At 38.7% G+C, this 26,454-nt stretch overlaps 1 protein-coding gene across 2 annotated transcripts in view; it reads right to left on the reverse strand.

The window, feature by feature from the left end:
* COG3 (component of oligomeric golgi complex 3) overlaps nucleotides 1-26,454 on the reverse strand; it is a 70,245-nt gene that overhangs the window by 1,551 nt on the left and 42,240 nt on the right. Inside the window, exons 15-22 of one of the 2 annotated variants that reach the window (XM_042973500.1) lie at nucleotides 23,340-23,464; nucleotides 21,421-21,510; nucleotides 17,853-17,916; nucleotides 14,700-14,788; nucleotides 14,456-14,590; nucleotides 9,381-9,456; nucleotides 5,206-5,333; nucleotides 3,822-3,920 (exon numbers count right to left, since the gene is read on the reverse strand). In XM_042973500.1, coding sequence (XP_042829434.1) covers nucleotides 3,822-3,920; nucleotides 5,206-5,333; nucleotides 9,381-9,456; nucleotides 14,456-14,590; nucleotides 14,700-14,788; nucleotides 17,853-17,916; nucleotides 21,421-21,510; nucleotides 23,340-23,464 — 806 coding nt within the window. Of the gene's footprint in view, nucleotides 1-3,821; nucleotides 3,921-5,205; nucleotides 5,334-9,380; nucleotides 9,457-14,455; nucleotides 14,591-14,699; nucleotides 14,789-17,852; nucleotides 17,974-21,420; nucleotides 21,511-23,339; nucleotides 23,465-26,454 lie in introns of both variants that reach the window. The other variant, XM_042973466.1, reaches the window with a different exon arrangement.

Consider the following 26,454-nt stretch of genomic DNA (forward strand, 5'->3'; position numbering starts at 1 on the left):
AACTGTTTCAGTAATCAAAATAATTGTCCCTTAATCTCTTCTATAAACTTGCACTTCCGGTGAGAGGGATGCAAAATAACCTCTGTGTTTTTCCTGCCAAAAATACAAAACCTCAATCTAATCATGACGGAACAGACGACACCAAATAAAGGGATATTAACTGGCCTGTCATGGTCAACAAAGCCAAAAAGGGGCACTTGGGTGGCTCAGTCGGTTAAGCATCTGACTGGCTCAGGTCATGATCTCATGGTTCATGAGTTCGAGCCCCACTTTGGGTGAGCCCCCCTTCTCTCTCTCTCTGCCCTTGCTCACTTGCGCCCTCTCTCTCACACAAGAAAATAAATACACACACACGCACACACACACAAAGCCCAAAAGGCTGAAGAGCTGCTCCAGGTTAAAAGAAACTAAAGAGAAGTGGCACCTGAAAGCAACATCTGGGCTGGACCCCAGACCAGGAGAGATGTATCTATAAAGGACATTACTGGGACAACTGAAGAAATCTGATTATGGACTATCGATTAGATAATAGTATCAATGTTGTATTTCCTATTTTGATCACTGCGTGGGGGGTAGGGTCAAAGAATTCCTTGTTCTTGGGAAATACACAACCATTTCCAAGTAAAGGAGCACAGTGTCTCCCAACTTCCTCTCAAATTGCTTAAAAGAGGGGTGGAGTGGGAGGGGAAGGGAGAAAACTAAAGATAAAGCAAATGGAGGAAAATGTAAACAACTGGGTAAAGTTCCTTATTACCAATATTACCATGAGGAATATTACCTTATTCCTATAAGTTTGAAATTACAACAAAAAAAAGTTACCCCCCAAAATCTGTGTGCTATATATTGGATCTTAAGAAAACGGGGCACAAACATTCCATTTACAGGGAATTTTTTTTTTTTTTTTTTAAGTAACCTCTACGCCCAACATGGGGCTTGAACTCATGACTCCGAAAACCAAGAGTCAGTCGTACACTCTAGCAACTGAGCCGGCGAGGTGCTCCCCAATGGGCAACAGTAAGCCAGAGGGTTCCCTCCAGTAACAATCCAAGACTCTGGTTCCTACCTTGTGTGTAACTCAGCCAAGCTACTTAACCTTTCTGGACCACAGCTTCTTCATCGATAAAATGGGGCAAATATAGGGGAGTCAAGTGAAGATCAAATAAGATAATATATATCAAATGCTTAGAATAGTGCTTGGCAGCAGTCAGTAATATCAGCTATTATTATTATTATTTATTATTATTATTATCTAGAAAAGGTTAATGGTTCTGAAAGAGGATCCAGGCACAGAATGATGGGTCTCTCTCTATCAGTGTTTTTCAAACCGTAGGTGGCGACCTACTGGTATCTCATGAAACCAATGTAGCAGTTCATCAAGAGAACACTGAACAAAGGCAGAGCAAAGCAACTGAGTTGTCCCTAAGAGTGATTATCTACCACAGAACTTTTAAGTTACAAACATACACATACACTAACGTGTGCATCCTGCCTGCAGGAGTCTAGTGGTGGCTACCCCACACCCACATTCACGCCGCTGGACACAACTGGAGGAAAACCAGTCAACCATGCTGAATGGTCTCTCTTGGATCCTTAACCACGGAACTCAAATGAGCCTGCCTCCTCCCTTTTAATGATGACCCTGCTTCCCGTTTCACTCACAAACATGAAGCCATCAGATGAGAGCTTCTATGAGGTCCGATCCTGTCCACCACCTCCCACGTGTGCCCAAACACTCAGTTGTCTTTCCTTTCACTACCGAACACCCCATACCTATGAACTAACAAAGGCTCCACCCTCCAAGTTCCGTCCCCCACTTCGCCACTCAAGGGCATTTTTTCCAGCATCATTTTCTCCCTCTCTCTGGATCCTCATGAATATACAAACATGCATTTTCCCCCATCTTTAAAAGAAAAAAAAAAAAAAAAAAGGAAAGATAATCCAGTAACAAATAATAATATTTATTTATAAGGTAAAGGAAGGAAAAGCTGGAGGGGACTGAAGGGAAAGCAGGACGTCTCCAATTCTACCTTATTCTAGAATTCTGACTTGGGAACCATGTAAGTAGTTTATATAATAAAAAAACAAAATTAAATCAAAGTGGTGGAAAAAACCTAACTATATATATATCAAATTAGTATGTATAATCACACAGCACATAATTACTTCAAACGACTTATAAAAGAAGTATTTTAACTAAAATCCTGGAACCATAGACTCAGCTTTTTAAAATATGACCCATCTATCCATATAAAGGAATACATAAAGCCATAAAAAGAATAAAGTTCTGATACATGCTAAAACATGGAAGACTCTTAAAAACATTCTGGTAAGAGAAAGAAGCCAGTCCTAACAGGGAACATGCTGTATGATTCCATTTAATGAAATATACAGAATGGGCAAATCCATAGAGACAAAAAGTAAATTATAGAAGGTGGAGGAACAGGGAATCTGCTAATGGGTATGAGGTTTCTTTTGGGAGGGCATGAAAATGTTCTGGAATTAAATAGTGGTGATGGTTGTACAACTTAGTGAATATACTAAAAGCCAATGAACTGTCCACTTTAAAAGGGTGCATTTTATGGCATAGGAGTTCTATCTCAATTTTTAAAAGACCCCATTTCTCCTCCAGCTACAACTTTTCTCTCCCAACGTGTTAAAACCCCCTGAAAGACTCACCCACACTCACTGCCTGCAGTCCTTCCCCCAACTCTCCACCCACTCTGATTAGGTTCCCCCAGCTTCTAGTCCTCACACATATAAAACCTGTAAGCTATACCAAACTTAAAACCAGAAATCAAATACCCTCCTTAGTACCAGCCTACTCTAATACATAACACATGCTCAACAAAAACTAGCTGGCTAAACTGAATACATGAATAATAGTAAACACAGACTGAGCTCTATATTCAGTTCTTTAAACTTAGAAGTGTTTCATTCTCTCTCCCTAACATCGAATCCTTAAAATAACTTTTTTTCATTTGAAATGTGGGCCTCATTTCATGCATACTTCAAATAAAATTATTTAAAAACTTAAATAGCATTATTTGAATTTTCACAAACAGTTCATTCATGTTAAACACAGCAACTTGCAATATCAGAAAGAATTAAAAAGCAAAATTATAAAGCCATCACCAAAAAACTGAGACAGCAACTCAAAGTTTGAATTCCTGCTCATCAGAATAAAACAATGTACAATTTTTACTTTTTTGAGACAGAGAGCAAGCATGCACGGGAGGGGGGGGGGGGGGAGAGAGAGAGAGAGAGAGAGAGAGAGAGAGAGAGAGAGAGAGAGAGAGAGAGAGAGAGAGAGAATCTTAAGCAGGCTCCATACCCAGCATGGAGCCCGTCGTGGGGCTCAGTTTCCTATCCATGAGATCATGACCTGAGCCAAAATCAAGAGTCGGACACTTAACTGACTGAGCCACCCCAGGTACCCCAGTAATGTATAATTTTTTTAATTAAAATTAAAAACATAGTTACTCAAAGACATTATCTATTCAAGTAAAACAACCAAGAAGGAATAAAAGTAACAAGGATCAAAAAAAAAATTTTTTTTTTTGAAAAGGGGCACCTGGGTGGCTCAGTTGGTTGAGCATCCGACTTCGGCTCAGGTCATGATCTCACAGTTCATGAGTTCGAGCCCCGCGTCGGGCTCTGTGCTGACAGCTCAGAGCCTGGAGCTTGCTTCCGATCCTGTGTCTCCCTCTCTCCCCCACTCCGCCTGCCTCTCCCCCACTCTCACTTTGTCTCACTCTGTCTCTCAAAAATAAATAAATGTAAAAAAAAAAAAAAGTAACAAGGATCTTCTGATGATGGATTACCTGTTCCATAGAAGGACAAGCAATGATCTGGGTATCTTCAGGGCTAAAATCTTCCTTCAGCAAAACATGGAATTTCTGGAAAACTTGCTGAATATTATTCTTAGAAAGAAGAAGAGGCAATCATATTAAATGAGTCACCGGAAACATGTGGTTGTCTTGAACACGAAGCACCAAGAATGTTAAATCTTTTTAAGTTTTCATTTAAATTCTAGTTAACATACAGTGTGATATTAGTTTCAAGTGTTCTATATAGTGAGTCAACACTTCCATAAACACATACTGCTCATCATGACAACTGTACTCGTTAATCACCATCACCTATTTCACCCGCCTGCCTCCTCTCTGCTGACTATCAGTTTGTTCTCTACAGTTATGTGTCTGTTCCTTGGTCTGCCTCTCTCTAAGAATGCTAAATCTTTTTTTTTTTTTTTAATATTTATTTATTTTGAGAGAGACAGAGCATGCAAGCAGGGGAGGGACAGGGATAGAGGGAGAGAATCCCAAGCAGGCCCTGCACTGTCAGTGCAGAGCCCGATGTGGGGCTCAAACTCACAAACCGTGAGATCATGATTTGAGCTGAAATCAACAGTCATACACTTAACCCACTGAGCCACCCAGGCAACCCTCCAAGAATGCTAAATCTTAATGATATTAGCCAAACAGTGGAGGAAATGTATCTTTCATCAGATTACCAAAGACATATAATTTGTACTTAATAATTCACATGCTAGCACAACCTAAGACTTATCAGAATACACTCCCTGGAAAAACTAAACTCTAGTAATTCCTGTCCCCACCCCCCCACACCCCCCCAAGTCCCCCCCGCCAAGAACAGTAAGAGCCCCCAGCAGCAATTTCTCACACAAAAGATAATAAAGTTTCCAGATACATAGAATGTACTTTAAAAATCAACCAATGCTTCGGTAAAGATGTGAGCTCAACGCAGAGGTGGAAGTTATGAGCACTAAATTTGCTCTGACATTTAATCCCTGGGCGGCCACTGCAAGCCATTTATTTCCACTACTCACCAGTAAAATGAAGCATAATTCCTGAAATGGTGCTTTCTCAAGTATTGGGCTGCATTCAATGTTAGGGTCTGATGACTTTTTTTTTTTTTTTTTTTTTTTTTACTAATTTGTACTTTAAGGTCAAAAGTATCTCGTTGCCATAGGTAACGTAAAGAACTTAAAACAAAGGTGTGGGGAGGATATAATCAGGCAGGTGCTGGCTTGTAAGCCCTTCAAGAATCACAGTGATTATTAATCAACTTTCCTAGAATCGTATACCAACATTTTTAAATTTCACGGGAAGAAGAAAATAGTAGACACGGCAAGAACCCTTGAAGAGACTGGCCAACATTCAAATAAAATATCGCAATACTCACCCTAACAGGTTTAAACAGGATGAACTCTGTATCTTTATTGGATAGGTACAACGACATACTTCTCAAGGTCAGAGGCAGCTTCGCTTTTATTGTCTTGTAGGCACTTGCTACAAGCTCACAGACCTTTGCTGGAAAGAATGGACCTTGTTAGGATTACAAAGAAAAAGGGAAGAAACACTTCCATTTTCATTCAGAGGAATAAAGGGAGAGAAAAACGGCCAAAGAAAAGATCTCTATGTGCCCCCCAATTTTCTTTCACTCTTCCTATCTACCAAGTTTAATTACAAGCCCTATAAGCATTCACTACGTATCTGCTATATACAAAATTCTACTTCCAAAGGCTGGGGCAGCAAAAGAATTCCCCCAATACCCTTCAGGACACTTATAGGGGCTATAATAGTGTTCCTTTGGCATTCCTAGGTGACAGTTAAGATAAAATAAAAAATTATTTGCAGAGAGACACTAGGAAGAATCACTTATGAATGAGCTTACTCATTTACAGAACTGACTCACAGTAAGAGATGCTCTCTTGTCTTGTGAGATCATCCCAACAATATCCACACATATTTAATGGTAACTAAAAAACCCATCTGTTACATTCATATACTGTATTATCAGAAAGGGTACAGAATTCCAGAAGACTGTAACTGACATAATTACATAGCCCACTGTATAGTGTCTGAAAAGAAATACAAATGAAAAAGAAGAATAGTAATCTGTATGAGGTGATTTAAAAGAGGAAACTACCTAGAAAGCTGTAAAGGAAAAGAATGATTAATAATTTCAAAGATGTTCAATTTCACTCATGATTAAAGAAATGTGTATTAAAACAATGGATGGGGTGCGTGGGTGGCTGAGTCAGTTAAGCGTCCAATTCTTGATTTTGGCTCAAGTCATGATCCCATGGTTTATGGGATCAAACCACCCCCACCCACCCTATGCTAAGCATGTAGCCTGATTGGGATTCTCTCTCTCTCTCTCTCTCTCTCTCTCTCCCTCCCTGGCATGCAGACACTCTCCCTCTCTTGTTCTCGCTCTCAAAAACAAACAAGCAAAAAACAATGGAGATATTTTTGGACTGGTAAAAATTACTAAGACTGTGAATATCCACATTTGGTTAAGGGTGTGCAGAAACAGGCCTTCTAGTCCACCGCCCCTGGAGTATATAAATTGGTTCAACCTCTCTAGAGGATATTAGGCAAGGTCTAGCAAAACCGAAAATACACATATACTCTATTGCTTAACACTGCCACTACTAGAAACTTACCTTACGAATAGACTTACGAAATACCAAAATACGTGTGTACAGGGACATTTTTAAAAGAACGGGTGGGGAAAAAATACTAAATACATTGCCTATTAATAGAATTATCAAACTGTGCTACAGTGATGCATTCCACACACCCATTAAATAGGATGCACAGAGCTGGATGTGGCGGTTTAGAAAGGGCTCCAAGATACAGAATAAGTTAAAAAAAAAAGGGGGGGGAGAATATAAGTATAATCTTATGTTTACAACATTTGTAAAGTCCGTATATGCTGGTACATATATAATAATTGGGGGAAAGAGACTATTTATAGTGGTTACCTTTGAGAGGACTAGCTTGGAGGTGGAAAACAGAATTACTTTTCGTTTTATATACTTCTTAATAGCTCAGTTTTTATATCATATTCAACTTTTTTTTTTAATTGAGGGTGGCAGAACGGGGTAAGGAAGTATCAAGGCTCTCGAGAAGAAAGAACAAACAATCCGGGAATTGCTTATTTTTCATAGAACAGATGAACGCTCCTACAGGGCACTTAATTCCATGGGCTCTGGTCCTGTCCTAACACACTTCAAGAATCCCTAAGTCAGTTTTCAGAGCCCTTGGTAACCAGATGGTGGGTGTGAGGCCCAGTGAATAGAGCCCTCTAATTCCTATGAAGGTGTATTTCTCAGAGTAAGTTAACAAACTGGCATCCTAATTTATAACCCAATCTCCTTTGAGTCTATCGTGAAATGATCCCCAGAAACCTGATCAAGTCTGCATGAACCAGTCACCTTGGGTGTCCAGGGCCCCAGACAGGTCCCTAGATTGTTCTTGAGGCTCCCACCCCAAAAGGGCGAACATCTCTCTGCCATTTAAAAGTGGACTTCTGGTCATACAGGTGAAGGAAAAGCAACTCCGCAGCTCCACGCGGCTACACGGGACCGAGGATACGACCAGGCAAACCAGAGGGCCACCGCTGTATCTGCCAAACGTCCTCCCTCACGACGACAGGAAGTGGGTTCATGACAAAAGAGCAAGCCCCACTGCAACCTGTCCTCCTGTCAGCTTCCTTCTGTCCACTCCTGTTTTACTAATGACTGTGCTAGTAATGCTTCAGAGCACGGCACGCCTGACACTGGGAGCTCCACTAAGATTCCGCTGGAGAAAATGACAGCCCTGTCTTGAGTGAGAGAGAATCTTTCCAAAGAGATTAATTACGCATCAAGTCCCTGGGCTTGGATGTATTAAATACACCTATACCTGTCTGTTAGATTCTACCTCTTTCAAAAATAGCTCTTGCACCCCCAAGAGTTTCATTTGTATAAACGTTCAAAATAAAATCAGCTATTTCTGAATAAGTCCTGTAAGTGGCTGAAACCTTGAGGCCACAGTCCCAATTAATCCAAGGGTGGTGAGAACTCCTTCCGGAACTGTGCTGACTGACGGAGTGACCAGTCTGATCCTGACTGTGAGGGGCCAGGACAGGTGGCTACCACCACAGCCAACTCCAATTAGAATGTCCAGTGTTACAGTAAAAGAATCTCATTTTCTGTCTTCTGACAGAACGTGCTACCGCACCAAGTATGATCTCTGTCCGCTGGTAACATAATGAAAATTTCAATCTCACACGTGATACAAAGGTTTCAAATAATGAAGACAGTAAAACATTCACTGTCTCCATCACAATGAGCAAAAAGCCTAAAACAGTCACAAAGTTTATCTGCAATAAAGCAAATCAAGGCAAACCTATATAACATCATCAAAGTTCATGGGACAAAGTTTTGAAATAAAATCCTGTCTTCCATTCAAACACAAGGGATAACTGTACATTTGCAAATCCTCCTGTGAGATATTCAGCTTCTCCTTCAGCATCTTAGTTCTGGTTCAACTTCAAATTAACCCGAGGCATTAATAAGAATAACTGAAAATGTTTAGAATGGCCTCAGCTCTTTTCCCCAAAAGAAATAAATACCTGACAAACATTAACATTCTTTGGATATTGAAAACCAACTGTATTAAAGACCTAACACCACGTTAGGTGCCTGTAGGCAGTCAATTTTTTATGGATGCTAAACCTGAATTTGGATCTGTCTCACTATGAGCAAAAAGCTGCCCCACCAACTCAGATACAGCCTGTCCATAATTAAAAACAGTATTTTTTTTTTCCATTTTGCCCTTTTTGGTTTCAAAAAATCTCTATCATCATATGGGCCGGAGAATGGCGAAAAATACTAATCTACCAAAACGCTTCATTCCAGTTTAAACGACAACTTAAAATGCCACAAAACAAACCAAAAGTAACCCACAACGTCATGATTTTAAATGTCGGAGGGCTAACACTAAAGACAAAAAAAAATCAAAAAAATCCCTCTGGCACAAAAAAAATTTACATTTAGGAAAGAGTAAGACCGGAACATCTCTAACATCATCTGCCAATCAGACAATGATATCGGCTGCCAATTCCCTGCAAACACAATTTTTATAACTTTTCTCGAACACTCTAAAATGTTAACAAACAGAGGAAGTAACCTGCATAAAATGTGAAACAAAGTAATGACCCAGCACTTCTTCCTTTACTACTTGAGAACAGCAGCGCCCCCTCCGTAATCTCGGACCACCACACACAGGACTTTGATCAGAGCTCTAGCACAATGAAAAGCAGGTGTACAGAATCAAAGTGTTTCCATCTAAGCCACATTTCATTTTTAACTCGCGTGTGTGTATTTCTTAATTCTTATTTCCTTGGAATGCTTTTTGAAATGCGGGTAGTGTTGGCCCATTAAGACCTGTCGGCTCCAAACGGCATCCCGCATCAACACAAACCACAGGAGGAGCAGGAAACCAACTCGAAGCTGTCAGAGACCATATAAATGCAAATTAATCAACATCCCAAAAAAGAAATCCCAAATAGTAAAATGTGAATACCTGGCTGGGCCCAAGGCTGCTGTGAAAGAGTATACTTGGGTCCTCCCTGACTGGCCATCGTCTTTAATGCTGAAACCTGGCAGATGAGACAAAAAGAAAAATGTCACCACTCTTGAAGGACACACAACACCATCTAAACCTATTAAAACGTAATGATAGTCAAAGGTGTAATCCTAAAAACTGCATCATAACGCATAATCCTTTCAACTAATAACACATTTTAAAAATTCTTTTGTGATTTTAAAGGCCTATGCTGTCTTGACTTTGTCCTGAACACCAATGTCCTGAGCATTTTACAGAAGGCAAAACTGAGGACCCAGGGAAATATGAACACAAAACAGGTCTTTTTTTAAGTGGATTACATTCGCATTAAATTATTATCGTATGCTGTTAGAAGAGTGTCACCCCAGCAGGACAGAATCTCCTTCACATACCTAGAAATGCTATTTTTACTTTATCACAGGCAGAGAGAATGTTATGAAGACAAACAGGACTTGATTTCAAGTAGCCTCAAAAGGCACACTCCACCAACCAGTGTTATAGGTAGACTTGGATGCCCACCTTTCAGTCGTCTCCCTTTTCATTGCTCAGCCATCAGTACAGAGAAGCAAACCAAAAAAGTACATTTGGCTGCTTGGGCAAGTCTGTTCTTAAGACGGCAAATTATGGTGGGGCTAAGGCGTAGTTGGGGAAGGTGAAGGACAAAAACCGCATAAAACGTTTTTATTAATGGACTGTTAGGTGCCTGTGGTCCAGGCTCTGACCTTGGCCTCACTGTAGTCTCAGCAGAAAAATGTGAGAGCCAAGTCTTTCGAATAAAGAGGGCCACAAAAATATTGAGGCAGAAGATGGGCACAGACAGGACACAACATTAACTCCGATCCAAGCTCACACTCCTGACCACTCCAGGCCTTTGCTCATGCTGCCGGCTGTATAAAATCACCCCTTTCCTATGTCACTCAGCTCCTCTCTGTATCTAATTTTTATGGTGAGCTGCAGCTTTTAAAAACAAATCACATATAGGATTATAGATTAGACAATGCTAAAAAAGAAACATGTTCATGTTCAGTATATATTATCCAAAGTATTTCCCAACATAAATATGTAAACATGTTCATGGGTCTACATTTATAAAAATAGGAACACGGTGCTCGGACATCTTTTTCTTCCCCCACTTAACTCTAAATTCCGGACATTTTTCTGTGTCCAACAGTTAGGTTTTAATAGTAATGGCTTCCTGTTATTCCACCGATTATTCCTGAAGTTAATCAATTTCATAATGACATAAATGCTATAGGTTTAGACTGTATTAATTATTTTTATATTAAAAAGCAACACAAGCGTGTATCCCCATCTCTGTTGTCTAGGTAATATACTTATCTTTAGGTCAAAGTGCAAAGAGCCTTTTCTTCAAAAGTCTCCCCAATTAACCCTATCTTGTCCAAAAACCCTACGAGGTGAACACAGACCCATCACTGTCCCATGATGACACTGCTATACACTTCATCATGTTTACATATTTTCTATCTTAATTTCACATTGGGTTATATAACTCCTTGAGAACAAAAATTAAATTTATAGGTCAAATTCTGTCACATGCACTACAATCAGAAAAAAATTTAAATTTATAGTGTTGCTGCAGAAATTAATAATACTTCAGAGACAATATTAAGAATAAACTCAAAAAAAACAAAACAAAACAAAACAAAAAGAATAAACTCACAACACTGCAGTAAATTGCTTGAAAGAAAAATGAATATTGCCAAATACAATATCTTTAGCATAAACTGGTCCCACCAGGGGGAAACACCTTTAGCGTAGTTATAAACTGGAAATGTACTTCCTTTAAAATGCTTTCATTCGGATTTTTGCTAAAGGAAAACCTGATCTTCACATTTGTCATATTTTATTATAACATTTCTGCAGCATTTACAGAGTCTATTACAGAAATGATCTTCTGGTCCTCATAATACCCTTAAGCAGGGAAGAGGGATACAACAGCCATATCTCTGCTTGCAGACAAGAGAAAAGCAACGCTTGGTGAAACGACCTTGCTACCATTTCACTCAGGAGGTGGCGGAAGGGGGTCTAGAGAGAGCTCAGCTTTCCTGAGTCAAAATTCTAGGCTCTCTATTATACCCACGACCAGTTCAACCCCTACTTAAAGGTTTGTTGCAAGCAATGTTCAGTACAATGGAATTCTAAAACAATAAGAAAAAGTATCATTTTTAAGTTGGACAGAAGATATCTGATCCAAATTGTTTTCATATGAACTTCTGTCTCCAACACTCAGAACAGTATTACATTCCCTTAAAGGTCACTCAAATAGTTACAGAAAAAGTTATTTTTCAAGGAGCCAAGAAATAGGGCAATAGAACATATATGTTCTTCTAGCATTTTTTTTTTCTCAAGAAACTTCATTGATTGTACCAAAAAAATCAGGGAGGATGTTTACACCAATCAGATTAAGAGTCTGTAGAAATGTTTGTCTTCTGTATATTGGGTCACTCTGCAAAACTTCAGTTTCTCAATCTGTGAAATGAAGATGTTTTACTTTCTCTAGGTGCCAGGAAGGTATTGAGAATTAATGAAAACAAAGCATCTCAACAAGCAGACCCAAGGAAGAAGCTGTCTAAACAAAAAGGCCAATTTACAGCAGATGACAGGGAACCGGAATCATACCCAAGTCTGTAGGCTCAAAAACAAGTCTTCAGACAGCCTAAGAATGTTCTCTCCACTCACACAGTTTGTTTTATTATGCAAACCCATATATATTTTAAAAACCAGTCCAAACTTAAAAACAAGCTGAGAACATTTTGTCAATGAGGCTTACACCCAAATGGTAAAATACGGAGACCTACAAGCATACATCCAAATCAGAGATGAAATACGGTTTCCTTTCTGCACCTACGGATGCTGCTTTTCTTGCAATCATTCATCAAGGTACAATCACTGGCTGCCTTATAAAATGCCAACTATAATAAAAGAGGCACAAGATTCTGCACTTGCAGATTTACCCTTAAAGAAAATCATTTTAAAGTTTTAAAATCATTTATTCTGCCTCTGCTATTCTAGTAACATTCACCAGATAAGAAGTGAAAAATGTTTGGTCCACAAATTCGAAGAAGCAATGTCTTAAATGATCACATTTATCCGTGTGAACTCGAGTGCTTCCACTGTATGCCTGTGCGTGTGTACATCTTTGTCTCTGACTCACTCCACTCCAACAGGATGGGGGAAGGGACCTGAATTTGGAATAAGATAACATAAAAGGGATGCTCAGTCCTCTGAGCTGCAGTATCTACTAAATATTCTGACTGGGGTCTGAAGAGCGGTGAGGGACCGAGGTTGACAAAAGATAATGAGGCAACAGTGAATGACGTGAGCAAGGGCAACGCTGAGACTGAGCATGGGGGATGGGACTGACTTCTCAGTGATGTCCAGAGGCAGGGCCTTTCCCTCTCCAATCCCTCCATGAGTAGTGCATTTTAAAAGAGGTGTCCCCGCTATAGATGTGTAGCATGTTCATGGAGAACCATTATATGATTCAGGCTTAGAATACATGTTTTCTACATAAAACCTCTTTTTTTTTTTTTTAAGATTTTATTTTCATGTAATCTCTACACCCAACTTGGGACTCGAACACACAACCCCAAGATCAAGAGTTGCACGCTCCACCGACTAGGCCAGCCAGACACCCCATAAACCTCTAATTTAAAAAAAAAATGTTCAATGGGCACTGAGGAGGGCACCTGTTGGGATGAGCACTGGGTGTTGCATGGAAACCAATGTGACAATAAGTTACATTAAAAAAATAAAAATAAAAATAAAAAATGTTCATAGTGCCCAGAGCCTTCCAAAATGCACAATTACAGAGTTATACCAGATTTACCAAACCTATACTAACTCACTTAGACAGCCACATCAGTGAATTTATATTCTCTTGACTTCTACAAAGACTGCTTTTCCAGAAAAACCCTTTAATCCTAGATTTCATTATAATCCACTTGCTTATGTCAGAAGATTCATTCTGCTGCTCTGTTATTGCAGAATACTCAACTACAATATTTCCCATCAGTATTAACATGGATACTCTCCCAAAAATACAAACACATATAAGGGTACAATCTACACACACAAGGACAATTTCAGCAAAAACTATAATGACTTGCCTGTAAATAACAAAGTATCAATACTTGTGCCATTTTTTAAAATTCAAAACCCAGTAGGAAACATTTCTACCACCCTCCTTTTAAATTTATGTGGTGGGGGAAAAACACACATACTCCAAATACTTAACATGAATGGACTAAAATCCAGTAAACATGTACCATATGCCAATGATAAACAAAAGAGTAGCTTGACTGCTCTAACATTTCTGTATTTGCTTTTTTGGTATTTATTATTATTTTTAAAAACAAATACCTTCTGACTTTCAAACTAAAGTCACAGGCTTCAAGGAAAGTAGCGTTGATGGTCCCAGCAAAAAAATTTACTCATAGACAATTCACTTAGTTGACTCCTGGTCCTTTCAAAGATACGTCTGTCTCCCCAGTTTGGACTTAGGTAAGGAAATTTGAGATGAAAGGCTGTCATATTTTAATTCTTTTTATAATGTCCTCCAATACATGTCCAGACAGACAGCAGACGTTTAATAAATGAAAGCTAATTTCAAGGCTTTTTAAGCATTTTTATGAAGTCCTTCGTAACCGTACTCAAGTATTAAAACAAAATGAAACAACGACGACAAAAAAACCCGGTTAGGTCGAAACAGGAAAGTCAAAATAGCCATAATCTGATTTTTTCATTGCCAGCCTTAGCCAGCTGATGCATTTTGGCTAGGAGTCAATATTTGCACTCTTTCTCTTAAAAACCAAAAACTGTGTAAGCGTATCTAAAAGTCCAAACCAAAAAGCTTCCGTAATAGGAAACACGGTGATTTCCCAGACGGAATCATTAAGATTTGGGCTTACTAGTTGCTGTCTCCTGCCAGAGTTTTCACAAGAGAGTAATTCAAAAGGAAATCGAAGGGAGAATTCAAAATTACTTTAGCAAATATGCACCAAGGTCTCTACCTTTGTCATGAACTCCTCCAGCTGCTCTACAAACTGCTTGGTCTGCTGCTGAATAAACTGCTCACAGGCCGATTTCAGATGACGGTCTACATCTTTTTTAGAGTCAAGATAATGTTCTCTTATCTCAGGAGTACCCTTAAAAAGAAGATGACAATTTCCTCCTGTTTTTATGTGCCTGGAAATGACCAGACATGTAAAGAATGCCGTTTATCTCCCGCCACCAATGAAACAGACTCCTTCTCACCTCCAACAAGAACTCTATCAAGGCGTTGTTGCTATTCAGCCTAAAAAATCTTGGGACAGTCATAGGGTTCAGGATTTTAAACGCTGCATCTGCGAAACAAAATTACTCATCCCGTGAACATGTACAGTTTTAAGAGAAAAGCCGAGTTACGGTTTCAGCGTGTTAATATACACTGGTTCTCTGTTACCACAAAGCAAGAGAAGTTTCATTTCTACCAACTCACCACCATGGATGGAGGAGCGTGAGATCAGCGGCAACCACAGCTACAGTACCCACCACACAGTTATTTTCCACAAGTCAGACTTGGGACATGACTATTGATCTCAATTAGTCATTTACAGAAAAAAAAAAAAAAAAAAAGAAAAATGATAAATGGTAATTGATACCTTAAAATTCCACTGCTTTACTTTTAGGGTGCTAAACAGGCTTTTAAAAGAAAAAAAACAAAAAAACAAAAAAAAAATTCATATACTTACCCAGCTTCATTTGTCAGGATCCTGCCTGGCACAGAAATTTATTCATTTGAAAAGCAGAGTGAATAAACTCATGTGTCAGCCAGAAAGAAAACACCAAAAGGACATATTTACCCCTCAACCTCCAGACTAACTAGAATCTACACAAAGCACTAACTGAGGTCTCATTGATGTTCAAATGCAATAAGACACAGTGTTAGTCATGAGAGGTTAGAGGTTTAAAGAGAGCAAGTATTCTTAAGTGACAGTCAGAAAAGACATTTCTTCGCTTTGCCACACGGCAGAAAGCAGAGCACGAAATGTTTCTAACCCTGGTTTTTACCAGTATACACACAGGGGTACTACTGCCCGCACCCTGATCTGACTGAAAAAGGCCTCTTTGTCACGCTCAGCACTGAGAGTAAAGCTTTGGTAAATGGCTCCTTGCTTCTGCTGTCTTTCCTACCAGATAACCTAAAAGACTGTGATAAATAGAATCAAATCAGTTTTGTAGGATTACACAGGCTTTATAATGTTTTAGGGAAAACATACTTTAAGCCAGCATTTGCTGGGGCGCCTGGGTGGCTCAGTCGGTTAAGCATCTGACTTCGGCTCAGGTCATGATCTCACGGCTCATGAGTTCGAGCCCCGCATCAGGCTCTGGGCTGACAGCTCAGAGCCTGGAGCCTGCTTCAGATTCTGTGTCTCCCTCTCTCTCTGCCCCACCCCTCACTTAACACTCTGTCTCCCTCTCTCAAAAATAAATAAACGTTAAAATAAAGAAATAAATAAATAACAGTATTTGCCAAAATCTCAGGGCATTTCATTTTCTCACACTTCACTGGGTCTATACTAGAACTAACTAAGCAGCAACAAATATGCATTAGAAATTAAGTGAAAGACTATATACTAATTTGGATTAAGTTAAAAAAAATTAAAAATTAAATAAAAAAAGAATTAGAAATTAAGTGAAAGAAAGTAGATCAGCCCTACTTTATCCCATCACTTAAAAACAGTTGTTAAGGACCAGCAGCCCTTGGCACCCTTCAAGGTTAGAACACTATTCCCATGCCTCTCACTGAAAGGACAGAAGGGAATCAACTAGACTGGTTAGGGGATGGGAGCCTCTGATGAGAATAAGCTCTAAAAAAATTATTCATCCTATAAAAGCCAAAAGCCAGGAAACCTGGCTGCTGTTTAAAATAAAATTTAAAAAAAAAACAAAAACAAAAACAGGGGCACCTGGGTGGCTCAGTCCGTTAAGCGTCCAACTTCAGCTCAGGCCATGATCTCACGGTTCGTGGGTTCGAGCCCCACATCAGGCTCTGTGCTGACAGCTCAGAGCCTGGAGCCTGCTTCGGATTCTGTGTCTCCCTTGCCTTCTGCCCCTCCCCTGTTCATGCTCTGTGTGCATCTCTCTCTCTCAAAAATAAATAAATATTTTTAAAAATTATAAAAATAAATAAATCACAAAGTATATAAATAACACACAGGGTTACTATTCAAATTCCAACAGAACCAAAAGGTATTTTCTGTGGTGAAAAGGAGAGAGCACTAGGAAAAGAAAGAGTAAACTGTTCTAACATGGCTCATGATGAAACCACTTTGGTTCTCAGGTGAGTTACGTCAAGCCCACTATTTTTATAAGTGCAGTCATTAGGGAACTAAAAACCGGCTGCCTGTGCAAATCCTGTATCTGGAGTTCTCCTGAACCACAGAGTACAGGAAATCATCTGAGTAACTATTTTCTCAATTCCCCCAATACTCAAGAGAGAGATTCATTATATAAACAATGGCTTAAGGCACTGGAGCTTAATTCTCTTGGAAATGGTTAAGAAAAGATAAAATTTAGATAAATTTGTATGTAGGGGAAACTAGGGATATTCTTAGTACCGTATATCTTGAACCACTTAAGATCAACATCTTAGAAAATAACTATTTTGATCTTTTAGAAATGAGCTCTGTTAATCCAGTCAGAGACAAATCATTAGGATGGATGAATCATCTTTCCCAAAATGATTCAATGTCTATTAACAATTCAAAACTCCTATCCACATAATTATTTAACAACTAGCTGATTTAATAATACCAATTAGGCTTATTTATGCATCTAAGGCTTATAAAGCACTTTAACATACATTTTCATGCTTAATGATCTCAATAACCTCGTGAAGTTATCATGACAAGTTGATTCTGCTCATTTTCCCTGGGACAGAAAAGCTAAAACCCCCACCCAAGATCACACAAGAGCCAGGAAATGATGGGCCAGGAACAGAACCCAACTCTTTCAGACTCTTAGATAAGTACTCCTCCATTTTACCCAGCTGGCTTCCTGAATTTTCATGAACTGACAAACTCTACTCAGTGTTTAAAATCACTCCAATTAGTTGACACTGTAAGTAGCTGTTACACTGATTTTTCATTTTTTCACTGGTTATGGTAATATGTAGCAGAGTCAAAGAGAAGTAACGCTATATTACAAACTGAACTGCTCGGATACAGTTCCCTTCATAAGGAAAATATAGCAAGTTAGATGTAGTTAGGATGTTGACAGCTCAGCTTAGTACGAACAAGTAACAAGCTTAGCAAGCACAGCATGCAAAAACAATTGCAGATGAACATAAAATAAACCTATAACCTTTGCTGACACATTTGGACAGGTCAAACACACCCAACTGTGCCAGCCAGGACAATAAAGTACCTCTAGTTTTCTTGAGGTCCAGGGAAATTTCCTTAATGGTGAATTCGGTATGAAATGGAGCAATCTGTTCACGAAGGATCAAAAGGTGCTTAATTAAGAAAAGTTGTCCATCAATCTGAGTCTAAATTGTAAAACAGAAAAATGGACATCATCACAGATTAAATAAAAAACATAAAACACATGTGTTATTAATCAACATGAATCTACCTAAGTTCATGGCCCTTAACCTAACCGTATGTACCCATGCTCCCTTGGTGTGCAGTGAACTCTCCCCATATTACCCATGTTAGAACTCCCTGGAAAAATCTTGCTGCAAACCCTTACGAACACGGCCGTCCACTCTGTCAATCCAAGGAAGTAAATCAGACCAAAGGTTGTAAAGTCAACACATTTAGAAAAAGAAATCAAATCTACTTTAATTTGGTTCAGAAACAGAAGAGATGGAGTGACCCAACCTCAGCACGGAGTAGGAAGTAAAGTTCAAAGCATGAGCATGATTCCGACCTGAGCTTTCTAGCTTCTCATTAAGTAACAGGGCTCTCACTATTTGGTCAAAGTGGCTTCGATATCCCGAATATCAGAAATAATCACATTTACACAAAAATACAAAAGGAGCTTCCAAAGGCAGAAATGAGTTGGGGTTACCATTGTGGATTATCTTCTCACTGACAGAGCCTTGCCTGCCTACACCCTGAGAGTGGCTGCACCGGGCACTATCAACACTAGCCAAAGTATGGAAAGAGCCCAAATGTCCATCGGTGGATGAATGGATAAAGAAGATGTGGTATATATATATACAATGGGGGATTACTCGGCAATCAAGAAGAATGAAATCTTGCCATTTGAAACTACATGGATGGAACTAGAGGGTATTATGCTAAGCAAAATTTGTCAGAGAAAGACAAATATCATGACTTCACTCATATGAGGACTTTAAGATACAAAGCAGATGAACATAAGGGAAGGGAAGCAAAAATAATATAAAAACAGGGACGGGGACAAAACATAAGAAACTCTTAAATATGGAGAACAAACAGAGGGTTATTGGAGAGGTTTGGGGACGGGGGATGGGCTAAATAGGTAAGGGGCTTAGGGAATATACTCCTGAAATCATTGTTGCACTATATGCTAACTTGAATGTAAATTAAAAAATAAATAAATTTAAAAAAAAAGAGAGACAGAGAGAGCGGCCACATGGGCATCTTCCCTGTTAGGCCCTGTCCGGAACAGTCTTGATTCCAGCTTTATTGCCAAAGCTCAGACCCAATCCTGAAACAGTGAAAAATGATAACTTTCATTTCAGGAAAATGTCTGTATATTAACAAAAGCAAGGCTGTGTTTGCTCGTTCTTGCTGCCTACTCAAGATAGAATTTTACTTTGAAAATATTTCTAATGATGTTACACTATACTAGGAAAAGAATAAAGTCCTTCAGTAAATAATAAAAATTTTAAAGGGGTTATTAAGCAAAGTAACTCCTCTCTGGTTTCTCTCTCTCTTCCCTCCTTCTAAATAAACCCATAATCAATATAGAAGTATGATTTATTGATGGAAACTCACTTTGCACTCTGGCACACAGAGCATTAAATAAGCAGGAAACATTCTGAATACTTGCTCTATTTTTCAAAAAACTAACAACTCCAAGGGGCAAAAATAGTACAATATAGATTGACTTTACTACAGCTGTTATCCAGCGAATGGTACCATGTTAGTAATTTACTGATACACTAGGTGCTCAATTTAAAAGTACAGAAGAACAATTTCTTGCCTTAAAAAGCCAACACGTTAAGTGATCATTTTCTTGAAAGGCAAAAGTGCAAACTCCACAATGACAATAAATTAGCTAATGCTTACCAAATAGAGGGCTTCCTCATACATACTTAAACCCCTTATAATATGTAGGAAGCAAAGCTAGATAAAATAGGACAGCCTCACAGTCCTCACAGGGTAAGGACTGAAGAATCAAAAAGCCCTTCATACTTCCCTTTAAAAAGAGAACAGTGGTATAAGACCTAAGTCGATACACTTATTTTTGAATTAGGTCATTTTTTTTCTCCTGATGATCTAAGAAACACATGCCCATGCTAAAAAATCTGGAAAATAAGAAAAGTATAGAGAAAAGAAGGGAAAATCATCCACAGTCTCCCAAAAGCTTTCAAAAGCGTTTTCACTAAAGTCCTAATGTATATCTGGTTTGTATCCTTTTTTTTTTTTTGCCTTAACATATCTAAGTTGAATGTTATTGCTTCATTAAAAATTTAATGGTCATGTAATAGTCTACTATATGGAACATGCCACAATTTATTTAACCATTTACCTAATATTAGAATGTTTTTCCTGATTTCATGTATTATAGGAAATGTGAGAGCTCAGACTTAGAAACACTTTTTAAAACTTAAATCTGCCTGTCTACAACTAACTTTCCATCCTCTTTCTAGCAAACAAAAATTGTAACCTTCCATTCCACGAGTGGGAGAATGAAGTTGTCACAGAGGTACAACTTTCCTAGCAATAGAACCCCAAATTCTTTGGTGGGAAGCTGTGTGTGTGTGTGTGTGTGTGTGTGTGTGTGTGTTACCCTAATTTATCTAAAGCCTTGAAGACTCAAGCAGCCAAAAAGGTTTCCCTGAAAACACCTCCCACAGCTCCCTCCCCCTGGGTAACAGGTATTTTAACAGAGGTTTAAACAGAGCAACACTTCTGACCAGGCTGTAAAAAATTCTCAGAGGCCTTCAGCCCCAGATCCCTTTTGATTAAAAACTAAGTCACAAAGTCATGGCAACTACTTCCAGTCATGCAACCCATGGGCCACAACTGTCTTCCAAATTGACTTAGTAGATTTCCTCTGCTCAACAATTTAAAACCATCACTGAAGGATGATTATAAATTGCTACATTCCCTTGAAAACACAGTTTTGGTCTTCCAGGGAAACAGGAATCTACTACCTTCCCAGTTTCTAAGAGTATAGTAAGAAACTTTTATCCTACAGAATGTATAACCTAAGTATCATTTTTGGTGCTTTAGCAAAATTGGCACTCTTTTATACAGCGTAGTCTTTATTTAGCACTATAACAAAATACAACTGAACCTTGAACAACATGGTTTGAACTGCGCTGGTCCACTTACACACGTGCATTTTTTAGAGTACAGTAATGTAAATGTATTTTCTCTTCCCCATGATTTTCCTAATAACATTTTCTTTTCTCTAGCTTATTTTATTCTAAGAATACAGTACATAATACATATAACATACAAAATGTGCTAATTGACTATGTTATCAGTCAGTAAGGCTTCCAGTCAACAGAAGGCTATTTATTAGTAGTTCAGTGTTCGAGGAGTCAAAAGTTCTACATGTATCTTCAACTTCGTGGGGGGACCTGTGCCCCGTAACTCCTGTGCTGTTCAAGGGTCAACTGTTCTAGCTTCTCTTAAAGGGCCTCAAAATTAAATCACATTAAACAAACATATCCTACTGCCAACACGGCTTTAAATTTCTGCGCCTATAAATAAATGCTGTATTGAACAGTATTATTATAGGTAACAAGATTTCACCTAACACTTCATCAAACCTTGTTTTTGCTGATAGACTCTGATGCTCCAAGTAGTGACTGAATGCAGGCAGACAAGGCTTCCTGGGACAATCCTTGGAACACTGCCCTCTGGTGAAATAAAAGAAAAACATTACCCTGAAGTATTTCACAACACAGGAAAAAGAAAAAATGGAAGCCGAGTACAACGAACAATGAATGCTTGCTTACCCTCAATATAGCTAAATTAAGTTATATTACTGGCAATATTCCCCCTGGCATTTCCTACTCCTATTCCTATTTCTAGACCAATACATGCTTTTGTAATGTGCATCTCTCAAGACACTCATGTGACCCTCCGACATCTCCTTAGCACCTATTTCATGCTAGGCTCTGTGCTAAATGCTGGATGCACAGTGGTGGGTGGACAAGGCAGATGTGGTTCTGACCCCATGGAGCCCTGACTTCAATATGTTGGAGGCTTTTTTTTTTAACTCAATAAAACCAACTTTAAAACAAAGGCTCAGTCACCCAAGTTCTAAAAAATGTATCTCTATGCGGGGGTTGGCGGGAACATACACACCCCCTATGAACTATATTCTTAAGAAACAGTAGCATTTGGACAATTAATTGTCTGCTGTATTTAATCGCTTTTTTCTTCATATGCTACTGGAGTTGTTACACAGTTTAATTTAAAGTAAAACCACTGAATTTTAGGGATGCCTGGCTGGCTCAGTCAGAGGAACGGGCAATTCTTAATCTCGGGGTTGTGAGTTCAAGCCCCATGTTGGGTAGAGATTACTTAAATAAAACTTAAACAAAACAAAAAAACACTGAATCTTACATTTCAGCAGCAAGTTCCTAACAGTAAATAAATATAGACAAATAATCTGTCAAGATTGATAATCACCCACCACTATGCATCTACATTAATTGTATCATTAAACATTCTGGAATGTGTACAATAACTCTTACCTAAAATCAATGCAACGTTTAAGTTGGTGCTTAAGGGAAAAAAAAGTACTGCTAATTTCAGCAAACAACGAAAATTAATCCCATGATTAGAAACACATGCAACCTTCCGATTCTGTGTCTCCCTCTCTCTCTGCCCCTCCCCCATTCATGCTCTGTCTCTCTCTGTCTCAAAAATAAATAAACTTTAAAAAAAAAAAAAAAAAATGAAAGAAAGAGAGGGGCGCCTGGGTGGCTCAGTCGGTTAAGCATCCGACTTCAGCTCAGGTCACGATCTCGCGGTCCGTGAGTTCGAGCCCCGCATCGGGCTCTGGGCTGATGGCTCAGAGCCTGGAGCCTGCTTCCGATTCTGTGTCTCCCTCTCTCTCTGCCCCTCCCCCATTCATGCTCTGTCTCTCTCTGTCTCAAAAATAAATAAACTTTAAAAAAAAAAAAAAAAAAAGAAACACATGCAACCTTAATAGTACTTATCAAGGATGCTGATTTAAATGGAGTACAAAACTAAAGTAGATGCATTTAATAATAAATTTAATACTAAATGTACATTATGCCCATGTGACACTGGACATGTCACTTAACCTTTCTGCATGTCTTTTTCCTTATCTATAAACTAAACTAAAACAGATGACTTAACTAGTAGTTTTAAACTTATATGTGGTCATAGGTCCCTATGAAAAGCAATAAAAGCCATAACCCTTCTCAGAAAGACACAAATATAAACATACATACACAATTTTGCCCACAATTTCAAGGTGTTCACAGACTCCCTAAAGGCCACTAGTGAATTCTAAGGTTCTAAAGAATGCACAGGTTAAGAATTCCTAACTTAGACTCATCTTAAACCTACCTCTGTACTGAAAAATCGTATGATTTGAATTTGATACCAAACAAAATACTACATCGATATCTTAAAATAAAATTAAAATTAAAAAATTTCACGTGAAACAGCAAGCAATTTACACTAAAGATACAAGAATTTACACACATACATCTATGCATCTGTACAATTTGGAGAGACACACAAGAGTTCTTCGAACTGTAGGATACCACATTCCATGAAGATCTGCTGGAGAAATTGTCGTCTGTGGTCTAGGATTGAGGGATTCTGTTGAACCTAAAAATCCAAATGGAAAAGACACATTTCATACACATAGAGGTCCGTCTTACTTGCATGGCAACTGTAACCTGTTTGTTCTCTTTAGTTATCAATACCTAGGGGCATCCATTTTTTCTAGATTTTCTTCACCTTTAATCAAGAATGCCAAGGGGGGGGGGTGCCTGGCTACCTCAGTCAGTAGAGCATGGAACTCCTGAATTCATAAGTTCGGGCCCCATGTTGGGGGTAGAGTTTACTTAATAAAAAAAAAAAAGCAAGAAAGCAAGAAAGAAAAGAAATCTTAAAAAAAAAAAAAAATGCCACAGGAACCCCCGAATCGGTGATAGCTAAGATTTAACACAGTAAGAATACACATGAATATGTGTGTGTGTGTGTGTGTGTGTGTATGTGTGTGTGTGTGTGTACCTCATATATATGCTTAACTCAAATAGCTATGCCCAAACTGTGATCAATAATCTTTATGGAATAAATGAACAGTACATACACATTATACAAAAAGGAGGTAGACCTGTGTGTAGTCATGTGGAAGCAAGTGGGAGCCTAAAGAGGTGGGGGAATGACAAGAAAACAAAGCAATGTTAAACAGGAAAATTAATCAAAGCTGGTTTGCCTGACAACCTGCCTTCCATGATCTAAGCTGTATCACTTACAGGCCTCCTCAGTCTATCCATTTCCCAAGTGAAGAGAATTATCCCCCCTCTTTCCAAGACAGGTCAGACGCCAGTAAGGGTGAGGAGATGGAGGGGGGCTTGGTTGGCTTTGTAAGGAAAGCACAATCACTTCAGCTCAAGAGACCAGAGTTGAAATGAGCCACAAAAGCAGAGCTAAGATAATACTTTGGAGCAAGAGGGAAGAGTGAAATAAGGGCTGGGTATGAGAGGACATTAGGAAACTTTATTGAATGTTTTAGTGCAATAATGGTTTATGGTTATGTAAGAGATGTCCTTACTTGCTGGAGAGATGACAAAATACTCAAGAGTAAACTGGCAATGATGTCAATAATTTACTTTAAAGTCATCAGCAAAAGATTGGGGCACCTGGCTGGCTCAGTCAGAGAAGCAGGTGGCTCTTGATCTTGGGGTCATGAGTTTGAGCCCAGCACTGGGTGTACAGATTACATAACTAAACTTTAAAAAAATATAAAAAATAAAATGATTAGCAAAAGAATATATGTATATGTAATGTGATAAAATATTAAGTCTTGAATCCAGGTGGTGGGTACTGGTACGCACTGTTCATTGTATCATTCTTTCTACTTTTCTGTATATTTGAAATCTTTTCAATAATAAAAAAAATAAAAGGATAGCCAAGCAAAATATAATTCCTTTTTTTAAAAAAGAGCCAGAACTGCCTAGGCTTAGGAGGAGATCCGGAGATTACGGTATATAGATTTATGAGCAAAAACAAAGAGGAGAATATCGTAGGTCAGTGCTTTCATTTTATAATTCTGTAAGCTTAAGTTTTTGTTTTTCAAAAGCATGTAATACTTGTGTGATTTTATTTATTTATTTTTCTGGTATTTTTATTTATTTTTTTAATTTACATCCAAGTTAGTTAGCATATAGTGCAACAATGATTTCAGGAGTAGATTCCTTAAGCCCCTTACCCATTTAGCCCATCCCCCCTCCCAAAACCTCTCCAGTAACCCTCAGTTTGTTCTCCATATTTATGAGACTGTTTTGTCGCCCTTTCTGTTTTTATATTATTTTTGCTTCCCTTCCCTTATGTTCATCTGCTTTGTATCTTAAACTCCTCATATGAGTGAAGTCATATGATATTTGTCTTTCTCTGACGAATTTTGCTTAGCCTAATACCCTCTAGTTCCATCCACGTAGTTGCAAATGGCAAGATTTCATTCTTTTTTGATTGCCGAGTAATACTCCATTGTATAGATGTACCATATCTTCTTTATCCATTCATCCATCAATGGGCATTTGGGTGCTTTCCATACTTTGGCAATTGTTGGTAGTGCTGCTATAAACATTGGGGTGCATGTGCCCCTTCGAAACAGCATACCTGTATCCCTTGGATAAATACCTACTAGTGTAATTGCTGGGTCACAGGGTAGTTCTATTTTAATTTTTTGATGAACTTCCATACTGTTTTCCAGAGTGGCTGTACCAGCTTGCATTCCCACCAGCAGTGCAAAAGAGATCCTCTTTCTCCACATCCTCGTCAACATCTGTTGTTGCCTGAGTTGTTAATTTTAGCCATTCTGACAGGTTGAGGTGGTATCTCATTGTGGTTCTGATTTGTATTTCCTGGATGATGAGTGATGTTGAGCATTTTTTCATGTGTTGACTGGCCATCTCGATGTCTTCTTTGGCGAAGTGTCTATTCGTGTCTTTTGCCCATTTCTTCACTGGATTGTTTTTTTTGGGTTGTTGAGTTTGATAAATTCTCTATAGGTTTTGGATACTAACCCTTTATCTGACATGTCGTTTGCAAATATCTTCTCCCATTCCATCGGCTGCCTTTTAGTTTTGCTGATTGTTTCCTTTGCTGTGCAAAAGCTTTTTATTTTGATGAGGTCACAATAGTTCATTTCTGAATACTTGGGTGACTTTAAAAGCCCCTCTATGGGGCCTTACTTTAAAATATCTATATGAAGTTCCTTAAAAAGAACAAACTAGACAAATTTTATCAAAGAATATTTAGGAGATTAAGTATCTATAGTTGTGCTAAGATTAGGTCTGTAAGATCCCTCCTTCAAAATAAAGAGCCAAAACATTACCCCCAAATAAAAGTTTAGTGAAACAAATCTATGTTAAGTACTTTAAAATACCGTACTTTAAGTACTGGCTTGTTTATTTTTTCACTTTCCTGTGAAAAATAGTTAGCATTAAAACAACCGATGCAGGGAAAGTTTACTTGCCTGGCAAACCATCAAAAGGCAAGTGTCTACTAGCTGCCCCTTCTGAAGAGCAGAACAAAGCCAAGTAACAGGGCTTCTCCCTCAGCCTCCGGCAGTCTTCCTCCAGCGTCGT

Source organism: Panthera tigris, chromosome A1 (assembly GCF_018350195.1).
Source record: "Panthera tigris isolate Pti1 chromosome A1, P.tigris_Pti1_mat1.1, whole genome shotgun sequence".
NCBI classification, from domain to species: Eukaryota; Metazoa; Chordata; class Mammalia; order Carnivora; family Felidae; genus Panthera; species Panthera tigris.